General features: G+C 43.5%; 2 protein-coding genes across 4 annotated transcripts in view; one reads left to right on the forward strand and one right to left on the reverse strand.

Moving 5' to 3' along the window:
- Positions 1–26,303, reverse strand: part of FAM120C (family with sequence similarity 120 member C) — a 104,524-nt gene that overhangs the window by 44,478 nt on the left and 33,743 nt on the right. For all 3 annotated transcript variants that reach the window (XM_019018939.4, XM_031005883.3, XM_055376525.1), the window contains exons 5-9: positions 13,256–13,355; positions 12,290–12,366; positions 11,594–11,874; positions 10,536–10,809; positions 9,450–9,621 (exon numbers count right to left, since the gene is read on the reverse strand). In XM_019018939.4, coding sequence (XP_018874484.2) covers positions 9,450–9,621; positions 10,536–10,809; positions 11,594–11,874; positions 12,290–12,366; positions 13,256–13,355 — 904 coding nt within the window. The remainder of the gene's footprint in view (positions 1–9,449; positions 9,622–10,535; positions 10,810–11,593; positions 11,875–12,289; positions 12,367–13,255; positions 13,356–26,303) is intronic.
- LOC109024637 (large ribosomal subunit protein eL37-like) lies at positions 18,485–24,462 on the forward strand. Its single transcript, XM_055376805.1, has 2 exons — positions 18,485–18,542; positions 24,155–24,462. Exons 1-2 carry the CDS (start codon positions 18,485–18,487, stop codon positions 24,460–24,462), a joined length of 366 nt encoding a protein of 121 aa, XP_055232780.1.

Here is a 26,303-nt window from a genome sequence, read left to right on the forward strand (position 1 = left end):
AATCCCAGAATTTTGGGAGGCTGAGGTAGATCACTTGAGGTCAGGAGTTCAAGACCAGCCTGGCCAACATGGTGAAACCCTGTTTCTACCAAAAAAAAAAAAAATTAGCCAGGCATAGTGGTGGGTGCCTGTAATCCCAGCTACTCTGGAGGCAGAGGTAGGAGAGTCGCTTGAACCTGGGAGGCGGAGATTGCAGTGAGCCAAGATCAAGTCACTGCACTGCAGCCTGGGCGACAGAGCGAGACTTCGTTTGAAAAAAAAAAAACAAAAAACAAAAAGTAACTTGGAGAAACAAATCAAGGTCCAATGTCACACATTTCTTAGTTACTCTGAATCTTATTTTTTCAGTAGATGCACCAGGGTAAACAAGGAAAGAAGCACAAGGAAGAATTATGTAAATATCTGGCTTTATAATACACAATGAGATACACCAAAAGATATTAAGATATTTCACAAAATTCTCAAAAAAATCAACATCTTTTAGATTCACAAAGGCAGGCTGGGCGTGGTGGTTCACGCCTGTAATCCCAGCACTTTGGGAGGCCGAGGTGGGCAGATCACCTGAGGTCAGGAGTTCGAGACCAGCCTGACCAACATGGAGAAACCCCATCTCTACTAAAAATACAAAATTAGCTGGGCATGGTAGTGCATGCCTGTAATCCCAGCTACTCGGGAGGCTGAGGCAGGAGAATCGCTTGAACCCGGGAGGCGGAGGTTGCAATGAGCCAAGATTGTACCATTGGACTCCAGCCTGGGCAACAAGAGTGAAACTCCATCTAAAAAAAAAAAAAAAAAGAACCTGGCATTTTCACTCAGCATATGCCCTTAAGATCCATCCATGTTGCTGCATGTATCGATAGTACATTCTTTTTTTTGCTGAGTAGTATTCCATGGCAAGAATGCACCACAGTTTAATCATTCACCCATTGAAGCATATCTGGGTTGCTTCCAGTTTGGGGTCATAATGCTGTCTTGTGAATATGTTCCTGCATGAAAATAAGTCTTTATTTCTCTAATATAAATGCCCAAGAGTGTAAGTGCTGGGTTGTATAAGTCTATTTTCAGTTTTGAAAGAAACTGACAAATTATTTTCCAGAATGGCAGTATCATTTTACATTCCCACCAGCATTTACGGGTGATCCAGCTTCTCTGCATCCTCTCCAGGATATGGTATTATCACTATTATTCACCTTTGCCATTTTGGTAAGTATGTAGTGATATTTCACTGTGGTTTTAATTTGTATTTTTCTAATGGCTACTGATGTTGAACATCTTTTCATGTCTTTATTTGCCATATGTATATCTTCTTCAGTGAAATGTCTGTGCATGTCTTTTGCCAATTTTCTAATTCAATTCTTTTTGTTAGGTTCAGTTTTGAGAGTCCTTTATATATTTTAGCTACTAGTACAGATATGTGGTACTTGTTCAACTATGGATGTCCAGTTGATCTAACACCATTTATATAAAAGAAACAAAAAACAACAAAAAAACTATCCTTCCTCCAATGAAGTGCTTTTGCAGCTTTGTCAATAATCAGTTTGCTGGCCAGGCGTGATGGCTCACACCTGTAATCCCAGATGAGGCTGAGGCAGGAGAATTGCTTGAGCCCGGGAGGCAGAGGTTGCAGTGAGCGGAGACTGTGCCACTGCACTCCAGCCTGGGTAATAGAGCGAGACTCTGTCTCAAAAAAAAAAAAAAAAAATCAGTACTCATATGGGACTATTTCTGGATGCCCTGTTGTATTCCATTGATCTACGTGTCAATACCTCTGTCTAATCTTTTTTTTTTTTTTAAGACAGGGTCTCGCTCTGACACCCAGACTACAGTGCAGTGGAGTGATCTCAGCTCACTGCAACCTCTACCCACTGGGCTCAAGTGATCCTCTCACCTCAGCCTCCTGAGGAGCTGGGACCACAGGTAATACACTACCACAACTGGCTATATATATTTTTTGTATTTTTAGTAGAGATGGGGTCTCTCCATGTTGCCCAGGCTGGTCTCGAATTCCAGAGCTCAAGGGATCCACCCACCTTGGCCTCCCAAAGTGCTGGGATTACAAGCGTGAGCGGCCATGCCTGGCCTACAATCTTAATTACTGTAGCTACCTAGTAAGTCTTACAATCAGGTTCAGCAATTGCTTTCAATTTATTCTTCCTTTTCTTTTTTTTTTTTTTTATGGATCATTCTTGGGTGTTTCTCGCAGAGGGGGATTTGGCAGGGTCATAGGACAATAGTGGAGGGAAGGTCAGCAGATAAACAACTGAACAAAGGTCTCTGGTTTTCCTAGGCAGAGGACCCTGCGGCCTTCCGCACTGTTTGTGTCCCTGGGTACTTGAGATTAGGGAGTGGTAATGACTCTTAACGAGCATGCTGCCTTCAAGCATCTGTTTAACAAAGCACATCTTGCACCGCCCTTAATCCATTTAACCCTGAGTGGACACAGCACATGTTTCAGAGAGCACGGGGTTGGGGGTAAGCTCATAGATCAACAGGATCCCAAGGCAGAAGAATTTTTCTTAGTACAGAACAAAATGAAAAGTCTCCCATGTCTACTTCTTTCTACACAGACACGGCAACCATCCGATTTCTCAATCTTTTCCCCACCTTTCCCCCTTTTCTATTCCACAAAACCGCCATTGTCATCATGGCCCATTCTCAATGAGCTGTTGTGTACACCTCCCAGACGGGGTGGTGGCCGGGCAGAGGGGCTCCTCACTTCCCAGTAGGGGCGGCCCGGCAGAGGCGCCCCTCACCTCCCGGACGGGGCGGTGGCCGGGCGGAGGCGCCCCCTACCTCCCTCCCGGACGGGGCAGCTGGCCGGGCGGGGGGCTGACCCCCCACCTCCCTCCCGGACGGGGCAGCTGGCCGGGCGGGGGCTGACCCTCCACCTCCCTCCCGGACAGGGCGGCTGGCCGGGCGGGGGCTGACCCCCCACCTCCCTCCCGGACAGGGTGGCTGGCTGGGCGGGGGCTGACCCCCACCTCCCTCCCAGACGGGGTGGCTGCTGGGCGGAGGGGCTCCTCACTTCTCAGACAGGGCAGCTGCCAGGCGGAGGGGCTCCTCACTTCTCAGACAGGGCGGCCGGGCAGAGACGCTCCTCACCTCCCAGACGGGGTCGTGGCCGGGCAGAGGCGCTCCTCACATCCCAGATGGGGCGGTGGGGCAGAGGTGCTCCCCACATCTCAGACGATGGGTGGCCGGGCAGAGACGCTCCTCACTTCCTAGATGGGATGGCGGCCGGGAAGAGGCGCTCCTCACTTCCCAGACGGGGTGGCTGCCGGGCGGAGGGGCTCCTCACTTCTCAGATGGGGCGGCTGCCGGGCGGAGGGGCTCCTCACTTCTCAGACGGGGCGGCTGCCGGGCAGAGGGTCTCCTCACTTCTCAGACGGGGCGGCCGGGCAGAGACGCTCCTCACCTCCCAGACGGGGTCGCGGCCTGGCAGAGGCACTCCTCACATCCCAGACGGGGCGGCGGGGCAGAGGTGCTCCCCACATCTCAGACGATGGGTGGCCAGGCAGAGACGCTCCTCACTTCCTAGATGGGATGGCGGCCGGGAAGAGGCGCTCCTCACTTCCTAGATGGGATGGCGGCTGGGCAGAGACGCTCCTCACTTTCCAGACTGGGCAGCCAGGCAGAGGCGCTCCCCACATCTCAGACGATGGGTGGCCAGGCAGAGACGCTCCTCACTTCCTAGACGGGGTGGCGGCCGGGCAGAGGCTGCAATCTCGGCACTTTGGGAGGCAAAGGCAGGCGGCTGGGAGGTGGAGGTTGTAGCGAGCGGAGATCACGCCACTGCACTCCAGCCTGGGCACCATTGAGCACTGAGTGAACGAGACTCCGTCTGCAATCCCGGCACCTCGGGAGGCCGAGGCTGGTGGATCACTCGCAGTTAGGAGCTGGAGACCAGCCCGGCCAACACAGCGAAACCCCGTCTCCACCAAAAAAATACGAAAACCAGTCAGGCATGGCGGCGCGCGCCTGCAATCCCAGGCACTCGGCAGGCTGAGGCAGGAGAATCAGGCAGGGAGGTTGCAGTGAGCCGAGATGGCAGCAGTACAGTCCAGCTTCGGCTCGGCATCAGAGGGAGACCGTGGAAAGAGAGGGAGGGGGAGGGGGAGGGGCTATTCTTCCTTTTCAAAAATCATTTTAGCTAGTTTAATTCCTTTGTCTTTCCATATAAACATTAGAATCATCTTGTCTATATTTACAAAGAATCTTGCTGGGATTTGGATAGGAATTGCATCACACCTATGTTATCAATTTGGGGAGAACTGACATCTTTACTATGTTGAGTTTTCTAATCCATGAACATCTGTATCTCTCCATTTATTAAGATCTTTGATTTCATCAGCATTTTGTGACTTTCAGCATACAGATTTTCAACACCTTTTGTTAAATTTTTATTTCATTTTCTTTGGAAGGACTGTAAATGGTCTTGCACTTTTTTCAGTTCCACATATTCATTGTTAGTATATAGAAAGGTAATCAATTTTTATATATGTATCTTGTATCCTGCAACCTTAACAAACTCACTTATTAGTTCCAGGAGTTTTGTTGTAGATTCCTTGTGATTTTTCTACACAGACTGACTATATGCCATCTGCAATTACAGTTTTATTTCTTCCTTACTGATGTCTATGCCTTCTATTTCATTTTCTTGCCTTACTGGTCTGGCTAAAACTTCTATTAGTATGTTGAAGAGCAGTAGAAAGAGCAGACATTCTAGCCTTCTTCCTGATTTTAGGAGAAAAACATCTTTCACCATTAAGTACAGTTGATCCTTGAACACAAGTTTGAGCTACACGGGTCCACTTACGCACAAATTTTTTTCAATCAAACACTGATAGAAAACACAGAATTCACATGATGCCAAACCCACGTATATAGAGGGCCAATTTTTCATATACACAGGTTCTGCAGGGCCTACCTACTGTGGGACTTGATTATGAGTGAATTTTAGTATATGTGGGGGTCCTGGAACCAATCCCCCACATATGGCAAGGAATGACTGTATGTTAGCTGTAGGTTCTTTGTAGATGTTCTTTATCTTCAGGAAGTTCCCTTCTATTCTTAGTTTCCTGATAGTTCTTATCATGAATGAGTATTGAATTTTGTCAAATGCTTTTTCTGCATCCATTGATATAATCACATGATTTTTCTTCTTTAGCCTGTTTATTTGGTGGATTATATTTACAGATTTTTCAAATATTGAACAAGTCTTACAACAATGGAATAAACCCTACTCGGCCTTGGCCATGGCATGTAATTCTTTTTATATATTGCTGAATTCCCCTGGCTGATATTTCGTTAAGAATTTTTGCATCCATATTGTCTTAGTCAATTTGGGCTGCTATAACAAAGTACCATAGACTGGGAGGCTTATAATCAACAGAAATTGATTTCTTACAGTTGTGGAGGCTCGGAAGTCTAAGATCAAGGTATTGGTAGAGGCATCTGGTGGGAACCTGCTTCCTGGTATGCAGATGGCTGTCTTCTCATTGTATCCTCATATAGTGGAGAGTAGAAAGAGCTATCTGGGGTTCCTTTTATAAGGGCACTAATCTCATTCATGAAGGTTCCATGCTCATGACCTAATTATCTCCCAAAGGCCCCATCTCCTAATACCATCACATTGGGGGTTAGGATTTCAACATATGAATTGCGGGGGACAGGAACACTCAATCCATAACATATATTGAAGAAGGATACTGGTCTGAAGTGTTGTTTATATGTAATCCCTTTTCTTTTTAAGAGATGAGATGGCCGGGTGCAGTGGCTCACGCCTGTAATCCCAGCACTTTGGGAGGCCGAGGCGGGTGGATCACGAGGTCAGGAGATCGAGACCATCCTGGCTAACATGGTGAAACCCTGTCTCTACTAAAAGTACAAAAAATTGGCCGGGCCTGGTGGTGGGTGCCTGTAGTCCCAGCTACTCAGGAGGCTGAGGCAGGAGAATGGTGTGAACCCGGGAGGTGGAGCTTGCAGTGAGCCGAGATTGTGCCACTGCATTCCAGCCAACAAACAAGACTCCATCTCAAAAAAAAAAAAAAAGATGAGATCTTATTCTGTTACCCAGGCTGGAGTGCAATGGATTGGAGTGATCACAGCCCACTGCAGCCTCAAACTCCTGGATACAAGCAATCCTCTGGCCTCAGCCTGCAGAGTAGCTGGGACTACAGGTATGCACCATGCTCAGCTATATTAAAAAAAAATTTTTTTTGTAGTGATGGGGTCTCACTATGTTGCCCAGGCTGGTCTCAAACTCCTAGCCTCAAGCATCTTCCCACTTGGGCCTCCCTAGGTATTGAGATTACAGACGTGAGCCACCATGCCTGGCCCAGGTATCTTTTTTGATATAATGATTTCTTTCCCTTTGAATGTATGCCCAGTAGTGGGATGGCTAGATTGAATGGTAGTTCATTTTTTAGTTGAGAAATCTCTGTATTATTTTCTATAAAGGTTGTACTCATTTACATTCCTACCAACAGTATTTAAGCATCCCCTTTTCTCTGCATCCTTGCCAACATCTGTTGGTTTTAGACTTGGTTCACGGCATCCTCCACCACCCAGATTCATGCAATTCTTGTGCCTCAGCCCTGCTTCCCTTCTCACCACCCTCCCACCCCCTCAAGAAGCTGGGATTACAAGTGTGTGCCACCATGCCCAGCTAATTTATTGTGTTTTTAGTAGAGACGGGTTTCGTCATGTTGGCCAGGCTAGTTTCAAACTCCTGGTCTCGTGTGATCTGCCCGCCTCAGCCTCCCAAAGTGCTGGGATTACAGGCGTGAGCCACTGCACCCAGCTCACTGTGGTTTTAATATGCATTTCTCTGATAGCTAGTGATGCTGAGTATATTTTCATATATTTGTCGGTCACTTGTACGTATTCTTTTGTAAAATGTCTTTTCTTGTCCTTTGCCTACTTTTTAATGGGGTTATTTGCTTTTTTCTTGTTGAGTTCCTTGTAGATTCTGAATATTACCCCTTTGTCCAAAGCACAGTTTGCAAATATTTTTCCCATTCTGTAGGCTATTTACTCTGTTGATTGTTTCTTTTGCTATGCAAAAGTCAAATATGTTTGTAACTGTTTATCAAAGCATTTTTATGGTGGCTGTTGTGAAATCCTTGTCAGATAATTCAAACTTCTGTCATCTCTATGTTCATTTTCTTTTCTTGAGGTCTGAATTTGTTATCTTTCTGGTTCTAGGTATGATGAGGAATTTTCCACTGAAAACTGGACATTTTGGGTATTATTTTAAAAGACTCTGGATCTTACTTAAACCTTGTGTATTAGTAGGCCTTTTCTGACCCCACTATGGTGGGTGAAGGGAGACACTGTGTCATTATTGACAGGTGGAAGTGGAAGTCCTGGCTCCCCACTTGACCTTATCTGACACCTCCCCAGCAGGAGCAGGTAGGGGCACCTCATTACAGCCTGGGTAAGTATGGAAGTCTAGGTTCTTCATTTGGCCTTTGCTGGTAGGGGTGGGGGTAGACCATTGTTTTCCTGTGGTATTTGGCTGGAGTACAGAGATTATTATTTAAAAATCTTTGTGTTGTTAGGTTGTTCCTTTCTGGTCCTTTGGCCAGAGAAAGTAGGTTTTGTGGTGGGCTTATAATGGTCTGCAGCTGTTGACATTTATGGGCTGCCAGTTTGTCCTACACCCAGTCTGGGATATGTGAGGCAAAAAGAAAATTCAGGGAACTCACCACTGCACCACTGTGTCATTCCTTGGGCCCCAAGATTTCTACTTTCTAGAGTGTCTTGTCCTTGTTTTATGGATAATGTCCTGGGCTTTTAGTTGTACTTAGCATGAGGACTAAGGAAAAATACATCTGATCTACTCTATCTTCCCAGAAACAGAGAAATGTTCTTTTGAACACACTAATTTGACTATGGCACTGTGTAGCTTAAAATACTTCAATGTCTCCAACTACCTACAGGTTCAAATCCCAAAGCAAAAAATTCATGGGAGAGAGACTGTTAGATACACCTCTATGTTCCCAAAGCCCAGTATGGTTCTTTCTTTTTGTGTGTGAGGCAGGGTCTCCTCTGTCACCCAGGCTGGAGTGCAGTGGCGCGATCACAGCTCACTGCAGCCTCAACCTCCTAGGGTCAAGCAATCTTCCCACCTCAGCCCCACAAGTAGCTGGAACTAGAGGCACATGCCACCATGCCCAGATAAATTTTTTTTTTTTTTTTCTGAGACGGAGTTTCGCTCTTGTTGCCGAGGCTGGAGTGCAATGGCACGATCTCGGCTCACCGCAACCTCCACCTCCTGAGTTCAAGCGATTCTCCTGCCTCAGTCTCCCAAGTAGCTAGGATTACAGGCATGCGCCACCATGCCCGGCTAATTTTGTATTTTTGGTAGAAACAGGGTTTCTCCATGTTGGTCAGGCTGGTCTCGAACTCCTGACCTCAGGTGATCCGCTCGCCTCGGCCTCCCAAAGTGCTGGGATTACAGGCATGAGCCACTGCACCTGGCCTGTTTTTCTTTTTTTCTTTCTTTCTTTCTTTCTTTCTTTTTTTTTTTTTTGAGATGGAGTCTGGCTCTGTCGCCCAGGCTGGAGTGCAGTGGAGCGATCTTGGCTCACTGCAAGCTCTGCCTCCCGGGTTCATGCAATTCTCCCGAGTAGCTGGGACTACAGGCGCCCGCCACTGTGCCCGGCTAATTTTTTTTGTATTTTTTAGTAGAGATGGGGTTTCACCGGGTTAGCCAGGATGGTCTCGATCTCCTGACCTCGTCATCTGCCCGCCTCGGCCTCCCAAAGTGCTGGGATTACAGGCGTGAGCCACTGCGCCCGGCCTTTATTATTATTATTATTTTTTGAGACAGGGTCTCACTCTGTCACCCAGGCTGGAGTACAGTAACACGATCAGGGCTCACTGCAGCCTTGACCTCCCAGACTCAATCAATTCTCCCATCTCAGCCCCCCAAGTAGCTGGGACTACACGTGTACACAACCACATCTAATTTTTTCAATTTTTAGTAGAGACGGAGTTTCTCCATGTTGCCCAGGCTGGTCTTGAACTCCTGGACTCAAGTGATCCATCCACCTCAGCCCCACAAAGTACTGGGATTAAAGGCATGAGGCACAGCACCCGGCATTTTTTCTAGTGATGGAGTCTTGCCATGTTGCCCAGGCTGGTCTTGAATTCCTGAGCTTAAGTGATCCGCCTGCCTTGGCCTCCCAAAGTGCTGGGATTACAGGTATGAGCTGCCATGCCTGGTCCAGCATGGTTCTTATAAGTAGTAGTCACTCTAAATGCTTGAATAATTGCAGAATTGGGGCTTAAGTTAATGTATTCCCAGTATCAGTATGCATTTTGTTGAATGTTGCATTTTCTTAAAGACTACTCCATAGCCAAAGGTACCCAATGTGCCTGGACAGACATATCTGCTCTGTGTCAAGTGCTGAGAGAATTGTCATAGCTAGAACTACACTTACCTTCCACAGGCAGCCGCCGTCGCATGGCCAAGCGTTCCATTTTCCTCTGTGTCTCTGCCAGACTAAAAAGAACTCCATATACATATTGACGAGCTGACCGGAATAAGAGAGCAGCTGGAGGCAGCTCCATGTTACACTCATCCTCAATACATACGGGGATCTTAATTTCACCCTAACAAGAGAACGTTCCAGGGAAAAGGAAAAAATGAGTTACCTCAAGGTTTAGAACTGAGCTGAGAAGAACCAATAATAAACTGTAGCCTCTGTGGCCTACTAAATTTTTTTATTTGTATTTAGACAGTTTCATACTAAAAAGAAGCTGTAACAAGCTTAGCTGATTGCAGCCTACTTATAAGCTATATTTCATTTTTAAAGTCTCAACGGCAGGGCATGGTGGCTCATGCCTGTAATCCCAGCACTTTGAGAGGCTGAGGCGGGTGGATCACCTGAGGTCAGGAGTTCTAGACCAGGTGAAACCCCGTTTCTACTAAAAATACAAAAGTTAGCCAGGTGTGGTGGCAGGTGCCTGTAGTCCCAGCTACTCAGGAGGGCTGAGGCCGGAGAATTGCTTGAACCTGGGAGGCAGAAGAGTGCAGCACTCCAGCTTGGGCAACAGAGCGAGACTCTGTCTCAAAAAATAAAACAAAATAAAATAAAATAAAGTCTCAACAATGACTATAGCTAATGAATGGGGAAAGTCCACCTTAGGCATTTTGCTGGAGGATGGACATGTATAAGACCAGAGGAGGGGAAAAGCTTTGCGGAAGTAGAAAAAGAAATAAGGAAAAGGGCATAAAGCCTCTTAGACTGTGTCCATCCCTAGAACCAGACCAACTTGGTGCATTATCTACTTCAAAATCTCACAATTACACTTCTCTTCTAGGGGACTCATTTACCACACAGTCCCAACTCCTGGTAGTCTGGCCTCGCCTAAGGCCTTACTAGGATGAGGGGCCCACCACATGTGGCCTTCTTTTTCTAACTTCATATACCAGTGACCAGAATGTTCTCTGGTAACTTACAGTCCTAGGAAGTAGGAAGTACAGTGTTAAGAGCAGAGAGGTAGGTGCTGATGTGCTGCCTCACCTTAGTGAGGACATGGTAGATATATGGGTACATAAGACCCCTCCGGTGTCTGTGTTCAGCAACTCTCAAGACTTCTGGAGCTACTGGAGGTAAGGGTGGAATGGTGATATCCATGTGGTTCCTCGTAGACATAGACAGCAGAGATGGGATGTGGGGCTCACCATCACCTAGGCTCGCTTCTGAAACTCCAGTATCAACAGGCTGTGCCCAGGACCCTCTGTCACGATTGGGATTTCCCCACTCAGGCTGGTGATGAAATGCTTCTGTGATATGACTAAAAAATGGAGAAAGACAGTGTCAAACAGAAAAGGGAGATTGATAAAGATATTCCTACTTAAGATGCCTGTTCTGGACCCAAGGGGTCTCACAAACCCTTTGGAGGGCAGGACACTGGGTTAGCACTGGACTGGTACCCTTCCTCTCAATGGCCATTACTGACTTCCTGGTTTCTTTCACCTGACACCAACCAAAGTGATCAAAAGTCATGGGAATCACTCTGGACCCTTTATACCTGGTAAGAGGCCATGTTTAGAGTTTGCTTATGTTTTAAGAAAATAATCACAATTACAACCTCAAAGCAGCTCTGTTTCCCAGGACTAATCTGCTTAGAGGAATAATCTGCGAACAAATGAGCTAGCACAAATCCCACTGTTTTAATCCTCAGAACCCTGTCTTAGTTACTAAGCAATAAAATTGCTTACTCAACGATTCCACTATTTCCACTCTATAAATGCTTTTCTTTTTTTGACATTTAATCTGCCCTCCTCACAAATAAAGAAATGACAGCCACAATACCCATACCAAGGCTTCCTTAATCAGCTACTATGCTGCCTTTTACTTCAGTGGCCTGGGTGTTTGAAAATTACCATCTGCACAGGGCCAAATAAGCATGAAGTGGGCAAGCATAGAAAACGTTTTCCTACTTTGCTTTCCTAAGAGCAAAACACTACAGAGGAAACCCAGGAATACACTTTCCCACACCCTCCACCCATCTAACAAGCAAAATAATACAGATGGCTCAGAAATCTACTTCCTTAGGTGTCTACAGAGATACTTACTCAGAGCTAGCTCCATTTGGCTCATCACCATCAGAGGAAGAGGAGTGGGAAGAGTCTGGTCCCAAAGGAGGTGAGGCTTTAGAAGGCAGGTAATTGGGAAACTGGGATGCAGAAGAGTCATAGGAGACAGCCCAATTGGCAAAGGGGCTGTTCTGCAGCATGGGATCCTCAGAAAAAGCATGGGATTCCCCCAAAGCATGGGAGGAGAAGAGAAGAGATGAGTTGGGTCCCACTGGGAATGGTGGTGGATATTTCACTTTCTGGGGCACTTGATGAGAAAACTAAACGATAAAGCAGACAGAAAAGCTATTTAACATTTTATAAGGCTCCAAGATGCTCCCTCAGAAGTTGTGACACAGTGGATGATGCCAGCAGCGGAGATTGTTGAGATACAAAGCACCTACTGAGAATAATGAGAAATGATGTATGAACAGAATCCTCCACAGACAGGACAATGAACAGTTGAAGTCTCCTAGAACTATTCTCTGATATTAGCTAATCTATTTTCACAATGACTAGTGGTTACTGATTTGGATGCTTTTTTTGCATAGTCTTCCAGCCTTAAGTTGAGAAGGTAATATAGTATATATAGCCTTGACAGTCTAATAACACTGAATCACCCTAACTCCTCAGATTATAAAAATCAGGAAGCAACCTGAGTCTAATGCTATCTCAGGCTTCTTAAAGGATGCTTACCATTGGCTTTCCAGCAGAAATGGTGCCCACTTGATTTCGTGGAAGGGGAGGATTTCCAAGCCTATTATTCCGAAAACCTGAAGCCAAGAGAAAGAGCTATACTTCAGTCAATCCTAATAATTTTACCATGTTATATTCTGCTCACCTCATATCACCTGAAAAAGTGTTATTAATAAATAAGTTACAATTTATTGAACAGCTACTATGTGCCATGCTGAGAACCTTACATAAATTATTTCATCTGATAAGAATCTTATAAAGTAGGTATCATGAGCCACATTTCATATAAATGTGACTTGCCAAGGTTCACTTGCTGGTAATTAGCAGAAGTGGAATTCCAACTCAGGCCAGACCCCAAAGATAGGGATATTTTACATATACCAGGCCAGAATGGGGGTTGGCATCAGAAGAAGCCCAAGCTAAGGAAATGGCATTGCACCCCATCTGTAAATCTGAGAAAGCAGGGCCCTTCTTTTTTTTTTTTTTTTTTTGAGGTGGAATTTCACTCTTGTTGCCCAGGCTGGAGTGCAATGGCGCGATCTTGGCTCACTGCAACCTTCGCCTCCCGGGTTCAAGCGATTCTCCTGCCTCAGCCTCCCGAGTAGCTGGGATTACAGGCGCCTGCCACCACGCCCAGCTAATTTTTTGTATTTTTCATAGAGACGGAGTTTCACCATGTTGGCCAGGCTGGTCGTGAACTCCTGACCTCAGGTGATCCGCCCGCCTCAGCTTCCCAAAGTGCTGGGATTACAGGCGTGAGCCACTGTGCCTGGCCAGGGCCCTTCTTATGTTACGTCTCTTATGACACAGAAATCAAAAGGAGAAAGCCTACCAAACAGGGATGAGGAATGACTTGTAGGAGGATATAACACGAATGAGTGATTCCACTCTGGCCCTGGAGTTCCTGAGGGACCAACTCAGTTTCCCCTATGAACAGAGCAGCTTAGGGTCAGATGGAAGCCTTACCTAGAAAGGAGGGACCCACTGGCAGCGAAGAGAGTTTGGTTGTGACTGAATAGTACTCAACTGCTTTCTTGAATCGCTCTATTTTATCTTCTGTCCTGGACTGGATGTTGGAACATCAGATTTTCAGAAGAAAAAACATGAGAGTGTTTTTTTAATACAGTTCATAATTTGGGAATCAAAATAATTATCAGAAATCAAATATTTAAAGAAACCTAAGACAGTAAATTTTCGCTTTGCAGACAAGATTAGGCAGGGAGAAAGCATTATGAAACATCAAATATGGAATACTTAAAGCTTATATTTTGTGCTATTCTAAAATGATTACATGATCATTACAAAAAAATACAATGGGATAAGGGGGAAAAAATCACATAGTACCACCATCCAAATATATTTTGGTGTCTTTCTAAAATAATTGGTGTCTTTCCTTACAGTATGTTTTAATTTTATTATTTTATTATTATTATTATTATTATTATTATTATTATTATTATCATTATTATTTGAGACAGAGTCTCGCTCTGTCGCCCAGGCTAGAGTTCAGCGGTGTGATCTTGGCTCACTGCAACCTCCACCTCCCGGGTTCAAGCGATTCTCCTGCCTCAGCCTCCCTAGTAGCTGGGATTACAGGTGTGTGCCACCACGCCCAGCTAACTTTTGTATTTTTAGTAGAGACAGGGTTTCACTATGATGGCCAGGCTGGTCTCGAACTCCTGACCTCAAGTGATCCATCTGCCTTGGCCTCCCAAAGTGCTGGGATTACAGGCGTAAGCCACGGTGCCCGGCCAATTTTTTTTATTTTTGCTCAGGCTGGTTTTAAACTCCTGGCCTCAAACAATCCTCCTGCCTCGGCTTCCCAAAGTGCTGGGATAATAGGCATGAACCACTGTGGCTGGCTTACAGTATTATTTTGTATAATTTTGTTGATGTATAGCTGGTCTATTTTAATATATGTATTTTTCTATAGTTGACAGTATGCTTTATGTACAATTTTGTATCCTGCTTTTATTATAATAATCTAAGTAATTTTGAATGGCTGCATATTTTGTCATTATGAATGTGTCATAAATTATGTAACCTCTTCCCTAATAAAAACACTTACGTAATTTTTCACATTTGGCTTTTGTAAGTTATACAGCAAAGAGTATATATTGTCTATATAAATTTTTTCTGGATTTCAGATTATGCTCTTAGGAAAATATCCTAAAAATGAAATTATTGGTTCAAAAGGTATGAACATTAAAACCAAAGGCACTTAAACATATATAAAACCACAATATGACACCACTACATATCCACCAAAATGGCTAAAGTAAAAGACTATCAATATCAAGCACTGGCAAGGATATGAAGTAACTGAACTCCAGTACATTGATGGTGGGAGTGTACATTGGTACAGTTTGGAAAACAATTTGGCAGTTTCTTATAAAATTAAATTACACTTACCATATGATACAGCAATCCTACTTCTTCTAGGAGGATACAGTTAAATACTACCCAAGAGAAATGAGTACATATATCCACCAAAAGACATGAACAAGAATGTTAACAAGTACTTTATTCATAATAGCCCCAAACTGGAAACAACTCAAATATATATCAATGGAAGAATAAGTAAATTGTGGTATATTCATACAATGGATTACTATACAGTTATAAAAAAGAACAAAGTATTGATATACACGATAATATGTGTAAGTCTCAAAGATATTATACTGAGTGAAGAAGGGAGACCCAAAAGAGTACACATAAACTGGGCCTGGTGGCTCACACCTGTAATCCCAGCACTTTGGGAGGCTGAGGCAGGCAGATCACTTCTGCCCAGGAATTCAGACCAGCCTGAGTAACATGACAAAACCCCGTCTCTGCAAAAAATACAAAAATTAGCTGGGTGTGGTGGCGTGTGCCTGTAGTCCCAGGCACGTGGGAGGATCGCTTGAGCCTGGGAGGTCAAGGCTGCAGTGAGCCGAAATTGTGCCACCGCACTCCAGCCTGGGCAACAGAGACCCTGTCTCAAAAAAAAAAAAAAAAAAAAAAAAAAGAGTATATATAAAGTTCAGGTAAAGGAGGGCCAGGTGCAGTGGCTCACACCTGTAATCTCAGCACTTTGGGAGGCCAAGGTGGGGCTCACCTTTGGCCAGGAGTTCGAGACCAGCCTGGCCAACATGGTAAAACCCTGTCTCTACTAAAAATACAAAAATTAGCTGGGCATGGTGGCACACACCTGTAGTCCCAGCTACTTGGGAGGCTGAGGCAAAAGAATCGCTTGAACCCAGGAGGCTGCAGTGAGCCGAGATCTTGCCACTGCACTCCAGCCTAGGCGACAGAGCGAGACTGTCTAAACAAACAAACAAACAAAAAGTTCAGGTAAAGGCAAAACTAATCTGTGTCAACAGAAGTAAAAATTAATGTTTATCTCTGTAGGGAAAGGGCTAAGAAGGGGCTTTTTCATTTATCAAGCCTTTTCCAAAGTTATTTAAAAGTCTCCTTGAATATAATTTTAAGACCATCATAATATTTCATCAAGTGGAATGGAAGATATTAAAGTCATTTTCAGTTTCTAATTATAAATAATACTCTCACATAGGCATATTTTTATGTAGGTCTTCTGGGTTATTTCATAGGGCAAATTTTCAGAAGCGTAGTTACTAGGTCAAAAGGTGTGATCGTTTTCACAAACTCTTGACACATGATACTAAATCTCTTTCCAAAACAGATGTCTCAAGTTATACTACCATCATGAAGGTACGAGAGTGTCCCACCATACAGCCCTAGTGTTGAGTATTCTCTACAAATAAAAAACTGTAAAACATGTATAATGTTATCTCTCATAGATTGTGATTTTTTTTGCTTTTATTTATTTATTTATTTATTTATTTATTTATTTATTTATTTATTTATTTTTTGAGATGGAGTCTTGCTCTGTGCCCAGGTTGGAGTGCAGTGGCACAATCTCGGCTCACTGCAACCTCCTGGGTTCAAGTGATTCTCCTGCCTCAGCCTCCCGAGTAGCTGGGACTACAGGCACCCGCCACCATGCCCAGCTAATTTTTTTTGTATTTTTAGTACAGACGGGGTTTCACTGTGTTAGCCAGGATGGTCTTGATCTCCTGACCTCGTGATTCGTCCATCTTGGCCTCCCAAAGTTCTGGAATTACAGGCGTGAGCCACCTTGCCTGGCCCCTGCTTTTATTTTTTAATTTTTTTATTTATTTGTATTTTTGAGACAGACAGGGTCTCCTCTGTTGCCCAGGCTGGAGTACAGTGGTGTGATGATAGCTCACTGCAGCCTTGAACTCCTGGGCTCAAGTGATCTTCTCACCTCAGCCTCCTGAGTAGCTGGACTACAGGTGTGTACCACCACACCTGGCTAGATTGTGATTGTTAACACTCCAGGATCTATACAGCATTCCAGGCCTCTTTATTTGCAGCGTGCATGTACATAAACACAAGAGTTGAGGTCTTCAGGTCATCTAGCCTAACTTAAAAACAAAATGGCTCTCCTTTTTCCAAAAAGCTGAATTTCATGTAACTATTTGAAAGAAGGGTTCCCGGCCGGGCACGGTGGCTCACACCCATATTCCCAGCACTCTGGGAGGCCGAGGCGGGCGGATCACTTGAGTTAAGGAGTTCGAGACTAGCCCAGGCCAACATGGTGAAATCCCGTCTCTATTAAAAATAAAAAAAATTAGCCGGGTGTGGTGGCACGCACCTATAATCTCAGCTACTCGGGAGGCTGAGGCAGGAGAACTGCATGAACCCAGGAGGCGGAGGTTGCAGTGAGCTGAGATCGCACCATTGCACTCCAGCCTGGGTGACAGAGACTCTGTCTCAAAAAAAAAAAAAAAAGAAAAAGAAAAAAGAAAAGGAAAGAAATAATAGCTGGGCGTGGTGGCTCACACCTGTAATCCCAGCACTTTGGTAAGCTGAGGCGGGTGGATCACCTGAGTTCAGGAGTTTGAGACCAGCCTGGCAAACATGGTGATACCCCATCTTTACTAAAAATACAAAAAAGTAGCCGGGCGTGGTGGCGGACACCTGTAATCCCAGCTACTCAGGAGGCTGAGGCAGGAGAATCACTTGAACCTGGGAGGCAGAGGTTGCAGTGAGCTGAAATCACACCACTGCACTCCAGCCTGGGCAACAAGAGTAAAACTCCATCTCAAAGAAAAAAAAAAAAGAAAAGAAAAAGAAAAAAAGAAAGAATAGCTGGCCAGGCACAGTGCCTCATTCCTGTAATCCCAGCACTTTGGGAGGCCGAGGCAGGCGGATCACTTAAGACCAGCCTGGCCAACAAGGTGAAACCCTGTCTCTACCAAAAATACAAAAATTAGCCAGGCGTTGTAGCAGGTGCCTGTAGTCCCAGCTACTTGGGAGGCTGAGGCAGGAGAATCCCTTGAACCCGAGAGACAGGGGTTGCAGTGAGCCAAGATTGTGTCACTGCACTCCAGCTTGGGTGACAGAGTGAGACTCCGTCTCAAAAAAAAAAAAAAAAGAAAAAGAAAAAGAAATAATAGCTAAAAACTCCCCAAATTTAGTGACTGACAAACAGAGATGCAAGAAGCTCTAAACAGTATAAATTCAAAGAAATCCATGCCAAACACATCACTGGCAAATTCTACCAAACAATTAAAGAAGAAATAACACCAATTCTACAAAATCTCTTCCAATAACAGAAGAGGAAAGAACTCTTGCCAACTCATTTCATTAAGTCTGGCATTGCCTTGAAAATAAAACCAGACTAAGGACAGCACAAAAAAATTATAGATTAATATCCCTCATGAAAATAAATGCAAAAATACTCAATGAAATACCAGCAATTCAAATCCAGCAATACAAAAAGGGACTAATATACTACAGTCACATCCTGGGAATATAAGGATGGTTGAATATTCAAAAATCAATCTAAAATATTAATGGACTAAAGAAGAAATACAACATGATCCTATCAATATACGTGGAAAAATGCAATTGCCAAAATACAAACACCCAGGAAACTAGGAAGAGAAGATAACTTCCTCAACCTGATAACATGCACAAAAACTACAGCTAATATCCTATTTAATGAAGATTGAATGCTTTCTCTAAAGATCAGGAACAAGATAAGAATATATATTCTTAGCATTTGTATTCATATCATTTGGAAATCCTAGACAGTGCAGTATAGTCAAGAAGAAAAAGGCATACAGATGGGAAAATAAAATAAAACGGTCATTATCCATAGACAATATGATCACCTACACAGAAAATCCCAAGAAATCTACCAAAAAACTCCTAGAAGTAATAAGTGAGTTTAGAAGAGTCATAGAATACAAGGGCAACATTCAAAAATCAATCACATTTCTATATATTAGCAATGAACAATTAGAAATTTAAAAAACAAAATATCCTTTATAATAGGTGTCTCAAATATGAAATACTTAAGCATAAATATTTTTTATATGTACAGTTGTATGCTAAAAACTATAAAACTTTTAGCTGATGAAAAAAATCAAAGAAGACCTAAATAAATAGGCAAATAATATTCATGGATTCAAAGGCTCACCAAATTCATCTATATATTTAATGCGATTCCAATAAAAATTGCAGCAGGATTTCTTTTTTGTAGATGTATAGACAAGATTATTCTAAAATTTATATGAAAAGGGAGGAGGTTCCAAGATGGCCAAATAGGAACAGCTCCAGTCTACAGCTCCCAGCGTGAGCGACACAAAAGACGGGTGATTTTTGCATTTCCAACTGAGGTAGTGGGTTCATCTCACTGGGGCTTGTTGGACAGTGGGTGCTGGGTGCAGCCCACAGAGCAGGGTGGGGCATTGCCTCACCTGGGAAGCGCAAGGGGTCGGGGAATTCCCTTTCCTAGCCAAGGGAAGGCCATGACAGACGGTACCTGGAAAATCGGGACACTCCCACCCTAATACTGCACTTTTCCAACGGTCTTAGCAAATGGCACACCAGGAGATTATATCCCACGCCTGGTTCGGAGGGTCCTACACCCACGGAGCCTTGCCCACGGAGCCTCACTCACTGATGGCACAGCAGTCTGAGGTCAAACTGCAAGGCGGCAGCGAGGCTGGGGGAGGGGCGTCCGCCATTGCTGAGGCTTTAGTAGGTAAACGAAACCACCCAGAAGCTGGAACTGGGTGGAGCCCACCACAGCTCAAGGAGGCCTGCCTGCCTCTGTAGACTCCACCTCTGGGGGCAGGGCATAGCTGAACAAAAGGCAGCAGAAACTTCTTCAGACTTAAACATCCCTGTGTGACAGCTTTGAAGAGAGTAGTGGTTCCCCCAGCACAGAGTTTGAGATCTGAGAATGGACAGACTGCCTCCTCAAGTGGGTCCCTGAACCCCGAGTAGCCTAACTGGGAGACACCTCCCAGTAGGGGCCGACCGACACCTCATACAGCCGGGTGCCCCTCTGAGATGAAGCTTCCAGAGGAAGGATCAGGCAGCAACATTTGCCATTCTGCAATATTTGCTGTTCTGCAGGCTCCGCTGGTGATACCCAGGTAAACAGGGTCCGGAGTGGACCTCCAGCAAACTCCAACAGACCTGCAGCTGAGGGTCCTGACTGTTAGAAGGAAAACTAACAAACAGAAAGGACATCCATACCAAAACCCCACCTGTACATCACCATCATCAAAGACCAAAGGTAGATAAAACCACAAAGATGGGGAGAAACCAGAGCAGAAAAGATGAAAATTCTGTGTAGAGGGAAATTTATAGCACTAAATGCCCACAAGAGAAAGCAGGAAAGATCTAAAATTGACACCCTAACATCACAATTAAAAGAACTAGAGAAGCAAGAGCAAACACACTCAAAAGCTAGCAGAAGGCAAGAAATAACTAAGATCAGAGCAGAACTGAAGGAAATAAAGACACAAAAAACCCTTCAAAAAAATGAATGAATCCAGGAGCTGGTTTTTTGAAAAGATCAACAAAATTGATAGACCGCTAGCAAGACTAATAAAGAAGAGAGAAGAATCAAATAGACGCAATAAAAAATGATAAAGGGGATATCACCACTGATCCCACAGAAATGCAAACTACCATCAGAGAATACTATAAACACCTCTACGCAAATAAACTAGAAAATCTAGAAGAAATGGATAAATTCCTGGACACATACACCCTCCCAAGACTAAACCAGGAAAAAGTTGAATCTCTGAATAGACCAATAACAGGCTCTGAAATTGAGGCAATAATTAATAGCCTACCAACCAAAAAAAGTCCAGGACCAGACAGGTTCACAGCCAAATTCTACCAGAGGTACAAGCAGGAGCTGGTACCATTCCTTCTGAAACTATTCCAGTCAATAGAAAAAGAGGGAATCCTCCCTAACTCATTTTATGAGGCCAGCATCATCCTGATACCAAAGCCTGGCAGAGACACAACAAAAAAAGAATTTTAGACCAATATCCCTGATGAACATTGATGCAAAAATCCTCAATAAAATACTGGCAAACCGAATCCAGCAGCACATCAAAAAGCTTATCCACGATGATCAAGCTGGCTTCATCCCTGGGATGCAAGGCTGGTTCAACATAGGCAAATCAATAAATGCAATCCATCATATAAACAGAACCAAAGACAAAAACCACATGATTATCTCCATAGATGCAGAAAAGGTCTTCAACAAAACTCAACAGCCCTTCATGCTAAAAACTCTCAATAAGCTAGGTATTCATGGGACTTTATCTCAAAATAATAAGAGCTATTTATGACAAACCCACAGCCAATATCATACTGAATGGGCAAAAACTGGAAGCATTCCCTTTGAAAACTGGCACAAGACAGGGATGCCCTCTCTCACCACTCCTATTCAACATAGTGTTGGAAGTTCTGGCCAGGGCAATCAGGCAGGAGAAAGAAATAAAGGGTATTCAATTAGGAAAAGAGGGAGTCAAATTGTCCCTGTTTGCAGATGACATGACTGTATATTTAGAAAACCCCATCGTCTCAGCCCAAAATCTCCTTAAGCTGATAAGCAACTTCAGCAAAGTCTCAGGATACAAAATCAATGTGCAAAAATCACAAGCATTCCTCTACACCAATAACAGACAACCAGAGAGCCAAATCATGAGTGAACCCCCATTCACAATTGCTTCAAAGAGAATAAAATACCTAGGAATCCAATTTACAAGGGATGTGAAGGACCTCTTCAAGGAGAACTACAAACCACTGCTCAATGAAATAAAAGAGGACACAAACAAATGGAAGAACATTCCATGCTCATGGATAGGAAGAATCAATACTGTGAAAATGGCCATACTGCCCAAGGTAATTTATAGATTCAATGCCATCCCCATCAAGCTACCAATGACTTTCTTCACAGAATTGGAAAAAATTACTTTAAATTTCATATGGAATCAAAAAAGAGCCTGCATTGCCAAGACAATCCTAAGCCAAAAGATCAAAGCTGGAGGCATCATGCTACCTGACTTCAAACTATACTACAAGGCTACAGTAACCAAAACAGCATGGTACTGGTACCAAAACAGAGATATAGATCAATGGAACAGAACAGAGCCCTCAGAAATAATGCCACATATCTACAACTATCTGATCTTTGACAAACCTGAGAAAAACAAGCAATGGGGAAAGGATTCCCTATTGAATAAATGGTGCTGGGAAAACTGGCTAGCCATATGTAGAAAGCTGAAACTGGATCCCTTCCTTACACCTTATACAAAAATTAATTCAAGATGGATTAAACACTTAAATGTTAGACCTAAAACCATGAAAACCCTAGAAGAAAACCTAGGCAATACCATTCAGGACATAGGCATGGGCAAGGACTTCATGTCTAAAACACCAAAAGCAATGGCAACAAAAGCCAAAATAGACAAATGGGATCTAATTAAACTAAAGAGCTTCTGCACAGCAAAAGAAACTACCATCAGAGTGAACAGGCAACCTACAGAATGGGAGAAAATTTTTACAATCTACCCATCTGACAAAGGGCTAATATCCAGAATCTACAATGAACTCAAACAAATTTACGAGAAAAAAACAAACAACCCCATCAAAAAGCGGGCAAAGGATATGAACAGACACTTCTCAAAAGCAGACATTTATGTAGCCAAAAGACACACGAAAAAATGCTCATCATCACTGGCCATCAGAGAAATGCAAATCAAAACCACAATGAGATACCATCTCACACCAGTTAGAATGGTGATCATTAAAAAGTCAGGAAACAACAGATGCTGGAGAGGATGTGGAGAAATAGGAACACTTTTACACTGTTGGTGGGACTGGAAACTAGTTCAACCATTGTGGAAGACAGTGTGGTGATTCCTCAGGGACCTAGAACTAGAAATACCATTTGACCCAGCCATCCCATTACTGGGTACATACCCAAAGAATTATAAATCATGCTGCCATAAAGACACATGCACACGTATGTTTATTGTGGCACTATTCACAATAGCAAAGACTTGGAACCAACCCAAATGTCCATCAATGACAGACTGGATTAAGAAAATGTGGCACATACACACCATGGAATACTATGCAGCCATAAAAAAGAATGAGTTCATGTCCTTTGTAGGGACACGGATGAAGCTGGAAACCATCATTCTCAGCAAACTATCACAAGGACAGAAAACCATACACACATGTTCTCACTAATAGGTGGGAATTGAACAATGAGAACACATGGACACAGGAAGGGGAACATCACACACTGGGGCCTGTCGTGGGGTGGGGGGAGTGGGGAGGGATAGCATTAGGAGATATACCTAATGTAAATGACGAGTTAACAGGTGCAGCACACCAACATGGCACATGTATACATATGCAACAAACCTGCACGTTGTGCACATGTACCCTAGAACTTAAAGTATAATAAAAAAATAAATAAATTAAATTAAATTAAAAAAATAAAAAAATAAAATTTATACGGAAAGACAAAGGAACAAATATAGATAACAGTGAAAAATAATATAAGTTGGCTGGGTGCAGTGGCTCATGCCTGTAATCCCAGTATTTTGGGAGGCCAGAACAGGAGGATTGCTTGAGCCCAGGAGTTTGAGACCAGCCTGGGTAACATAGCAGGACCTTATCTCTACACAAAATTTAAAAATTAGCCAGGCATGGTGGCACACACCTGTAGTTCCAGCTACTTGGGAGGCTGAAGCAGCAGGATCACTTGAGCCCAGGAGGTTGAAGCTGCAGTGAGCCATGTTTGTGCCACTGTACTCCGGCCTGGGCAACAGAGTGAAACTCTGTCTCTAAATGAATGAATGAATGAATGAATGCGGTGGAATCACTAACCAATTTTAAGACTTATTATAAAGCTACAGTAATCAAGATAGTGTGTTACTGCTAAAAGGATAGACACATAGATCAACTGAACAGAACAGAGTCCAGAAATAGACCCACACAAACATGGCCAATTTATTTTTAACAAAAGTGCAAAGGTAATTCAATGGGGAAAAGATAGTCTTTTCAACAAACTGTGCTGAAACAATTTGACATCCATATGAAAAACACAACCTCTCATACTTTATACAGAAATGAACTAAATATGGATGATTTGTTCTAAAATGTGAAGTGCAGAACTATGTAATTAAAAAAGAAAAGCAGGCCGGGCGTGGTGGCTCATTCCTGTAATCCTAGCACTTTGGGAGGCCGAGGCGGACGGATCACCTGAGGTCAGGAGTTCGAGACCAGCCTGGCCAACAGGGTGAAACCCCATCTCTACTAAAAATACAAAAGATCAGCCAGGTGTGGGGGCGCGTGCCTGTAATCCCAGCTACTCAGGAGGCTGAGGCACAATAATCACTTGAAGCAAGGACGTGGAGGTTTCAGTGAGCTAAGATAGTGTCACTGCACTCCAGCCTGGGTGACAAAGTGAGACCCCATCTCAAATAAATAAATAAATAAGAAAAACAGAAAGTAGAAGTGAGGTGACGAAGGGAACGTCATCATTTGGAAAGCCTCACATTAAGACGCACACATTGCGCTGCTGCTACAGCTCTAATACCTGCCACTTTCAGAAGTCAATGTGTGGCAAATGTCGCTACCCTCCCAAGCATAAAATAAAGTATAACTGGAGTGCTAAGGCTAAAAGACGAAATACCACCGGGATTGGTGTTACTAGTTACCTAAAAATTGTACACCATGAATTCAGGCATGGACTCTGTGAAGGAATAACACATAAACCCAAAGGGGCAGCTGTAGCAGCATCCAGTTCCTTTTAAGAATTTCAATGATTGGTCACGCAATAAATGTTTTGTTGCTTTTTCTTTTTTTGAGATGAAGTTTTACTCTTGTTGCCCAGGCTGGAGTACAATGGTGCAATCTCGGCTCACTGTAACCTCCGCCTCCCGGGTTCAAGCGATTCTCCTGCCTCAGCCTCCTGAGTAGCTGGGATTACAGGCACGCGCCACCATGCCCAGCTAATTTTTTGTATTTTTAGTAGAGATGGGGTTTCACCATGTTGGCCAGGCGGGTCTCGAACTCCTGACCTTAAGGTGATCCACCCACCTCAGCCTCCCAAAGCGTGGGGATTACAGGTGTGAGCCACCACGTCTGGCCAATGTTCTGGTTTTTAAAAAATATTTTTAAAAAAGAGAACAGAAGAATATTGTCATGCCTGCGGTTGGGCAAAGAGCTCTTAGACATCACACCAAAAGCATGACCCATAAAAGATAAAAACTAATGAAAAATTTAAAACTTTGCTCTGCAAAAGATGCTGTTAAAAGAAAAGACAACTACAGACTGGGGGAAAATATTTGCAAACCAGATATCTGTCAGAGCACTCATCTGCATTATAAAGAACTCTCAAAACACCACAGTAAGTAAATGAACAAACCAATTTAAAAAAAAAAGGAAAAGACTGTTCATGAACAAATCATTTACTAAAGAGGATATATGAATGAAGTATGCTCAGAACAAAAATGTTGGCCAGGTGCAGTGGCTCACACCTGTAATCCCAGCACTTTGGGAGGCCGAGGTGAGCAGATGGCTTGAGCTCAGGAGTTTGAGACCAGCCTAGGCAACACAGCAAAACCCTGTCTCTACGAAAAGTACAAAAGTTAGCCAGGCATGATGGTGTGCGCCTGTAGTCCGAGCTACTTGGGAGGCTGTGGTGGAAAGACTGCTCAAGCCCGGGAGGCGGAGGCTGCAGTGAGCAGAGGTCATGCGACTACACACCAGCCTGGGCAATAAAGTGAGACTGTGCCTCAAAAAGAAAAAAATGTTCATCATTAGTCACTTGGGAAACATAAAACTATGACGAGCTACCACTACGCACCTATTAGAACAGCTATAAACAACACTGACAATCTGTTGTATAACATGGCGGCTACAGTTAATAACAACGTATTATATTTTTGGAAATTACTAAAAGAGTAGATTTTAAGTGTTCTCACCACAAAAAAATGAAAAGCATTTGAGGTAACATATATGTTAATTAGCTCGATTTAGCCATTCTACGATGTATACATATTTCAAAACATGTTGTATGCAATAAATATATCTAACTTTCATTTGTCAATTAAAAAAATAAATGGAAAAAAACCTGACAATAACAAATGCTGGTAAGGAATGGAACAGCTACTTTGGCAAGGTCTTATAAATTTAAACATACACTTACCACATGACCCTGAAACTCCACTTGTAGGTATTTACACCAGGGAAATAAAAACTTATGTTCATACAAAAACCTGTACACAAATGTTTATAGCAGCTCTATTCATAACACCATAAATCGAAATAAATCTAAATATTCTTTAACGGGTAAATGGATAAACAAACTGGCATATCCATACAATGACTATTACTCAGCAATAAAAAGGAATGAATTATTGATACAGGTAACACGCAACAACTTAGAAGAATCTCAAAGGTAGTATGTTGAATTAAAGAAGCCATTCTCAAAATATCACATACTGGGCCGGACGCGGTAGCTCACGCCTGTAATCCCAGCACTTTGGGAGGCCAAGACAGGTGGATCACCTGAGGTCAGGAGTTCGAAACCAGCCTGGCCAATATGGTGAAACCCCCTCTCTACTAAAAATATAAAAAATTAGCCAGGCGT

The sequence above is a fragment of the Gorilla gorilla genome, chromosome X (assembly GCF_029281585.2).
Source record: "Gorilla gorilla gorilla isolate KB3781 chromosome X, NHGRI_mGorGor1-v2.1_pri, whole genome shotgun sequence".
Lineage (NCBI taxonomy): Eukaryota > Metazoa > Chordata > Mammalia > Primates > Hominidae > Gorilla > Gorilla gorilla.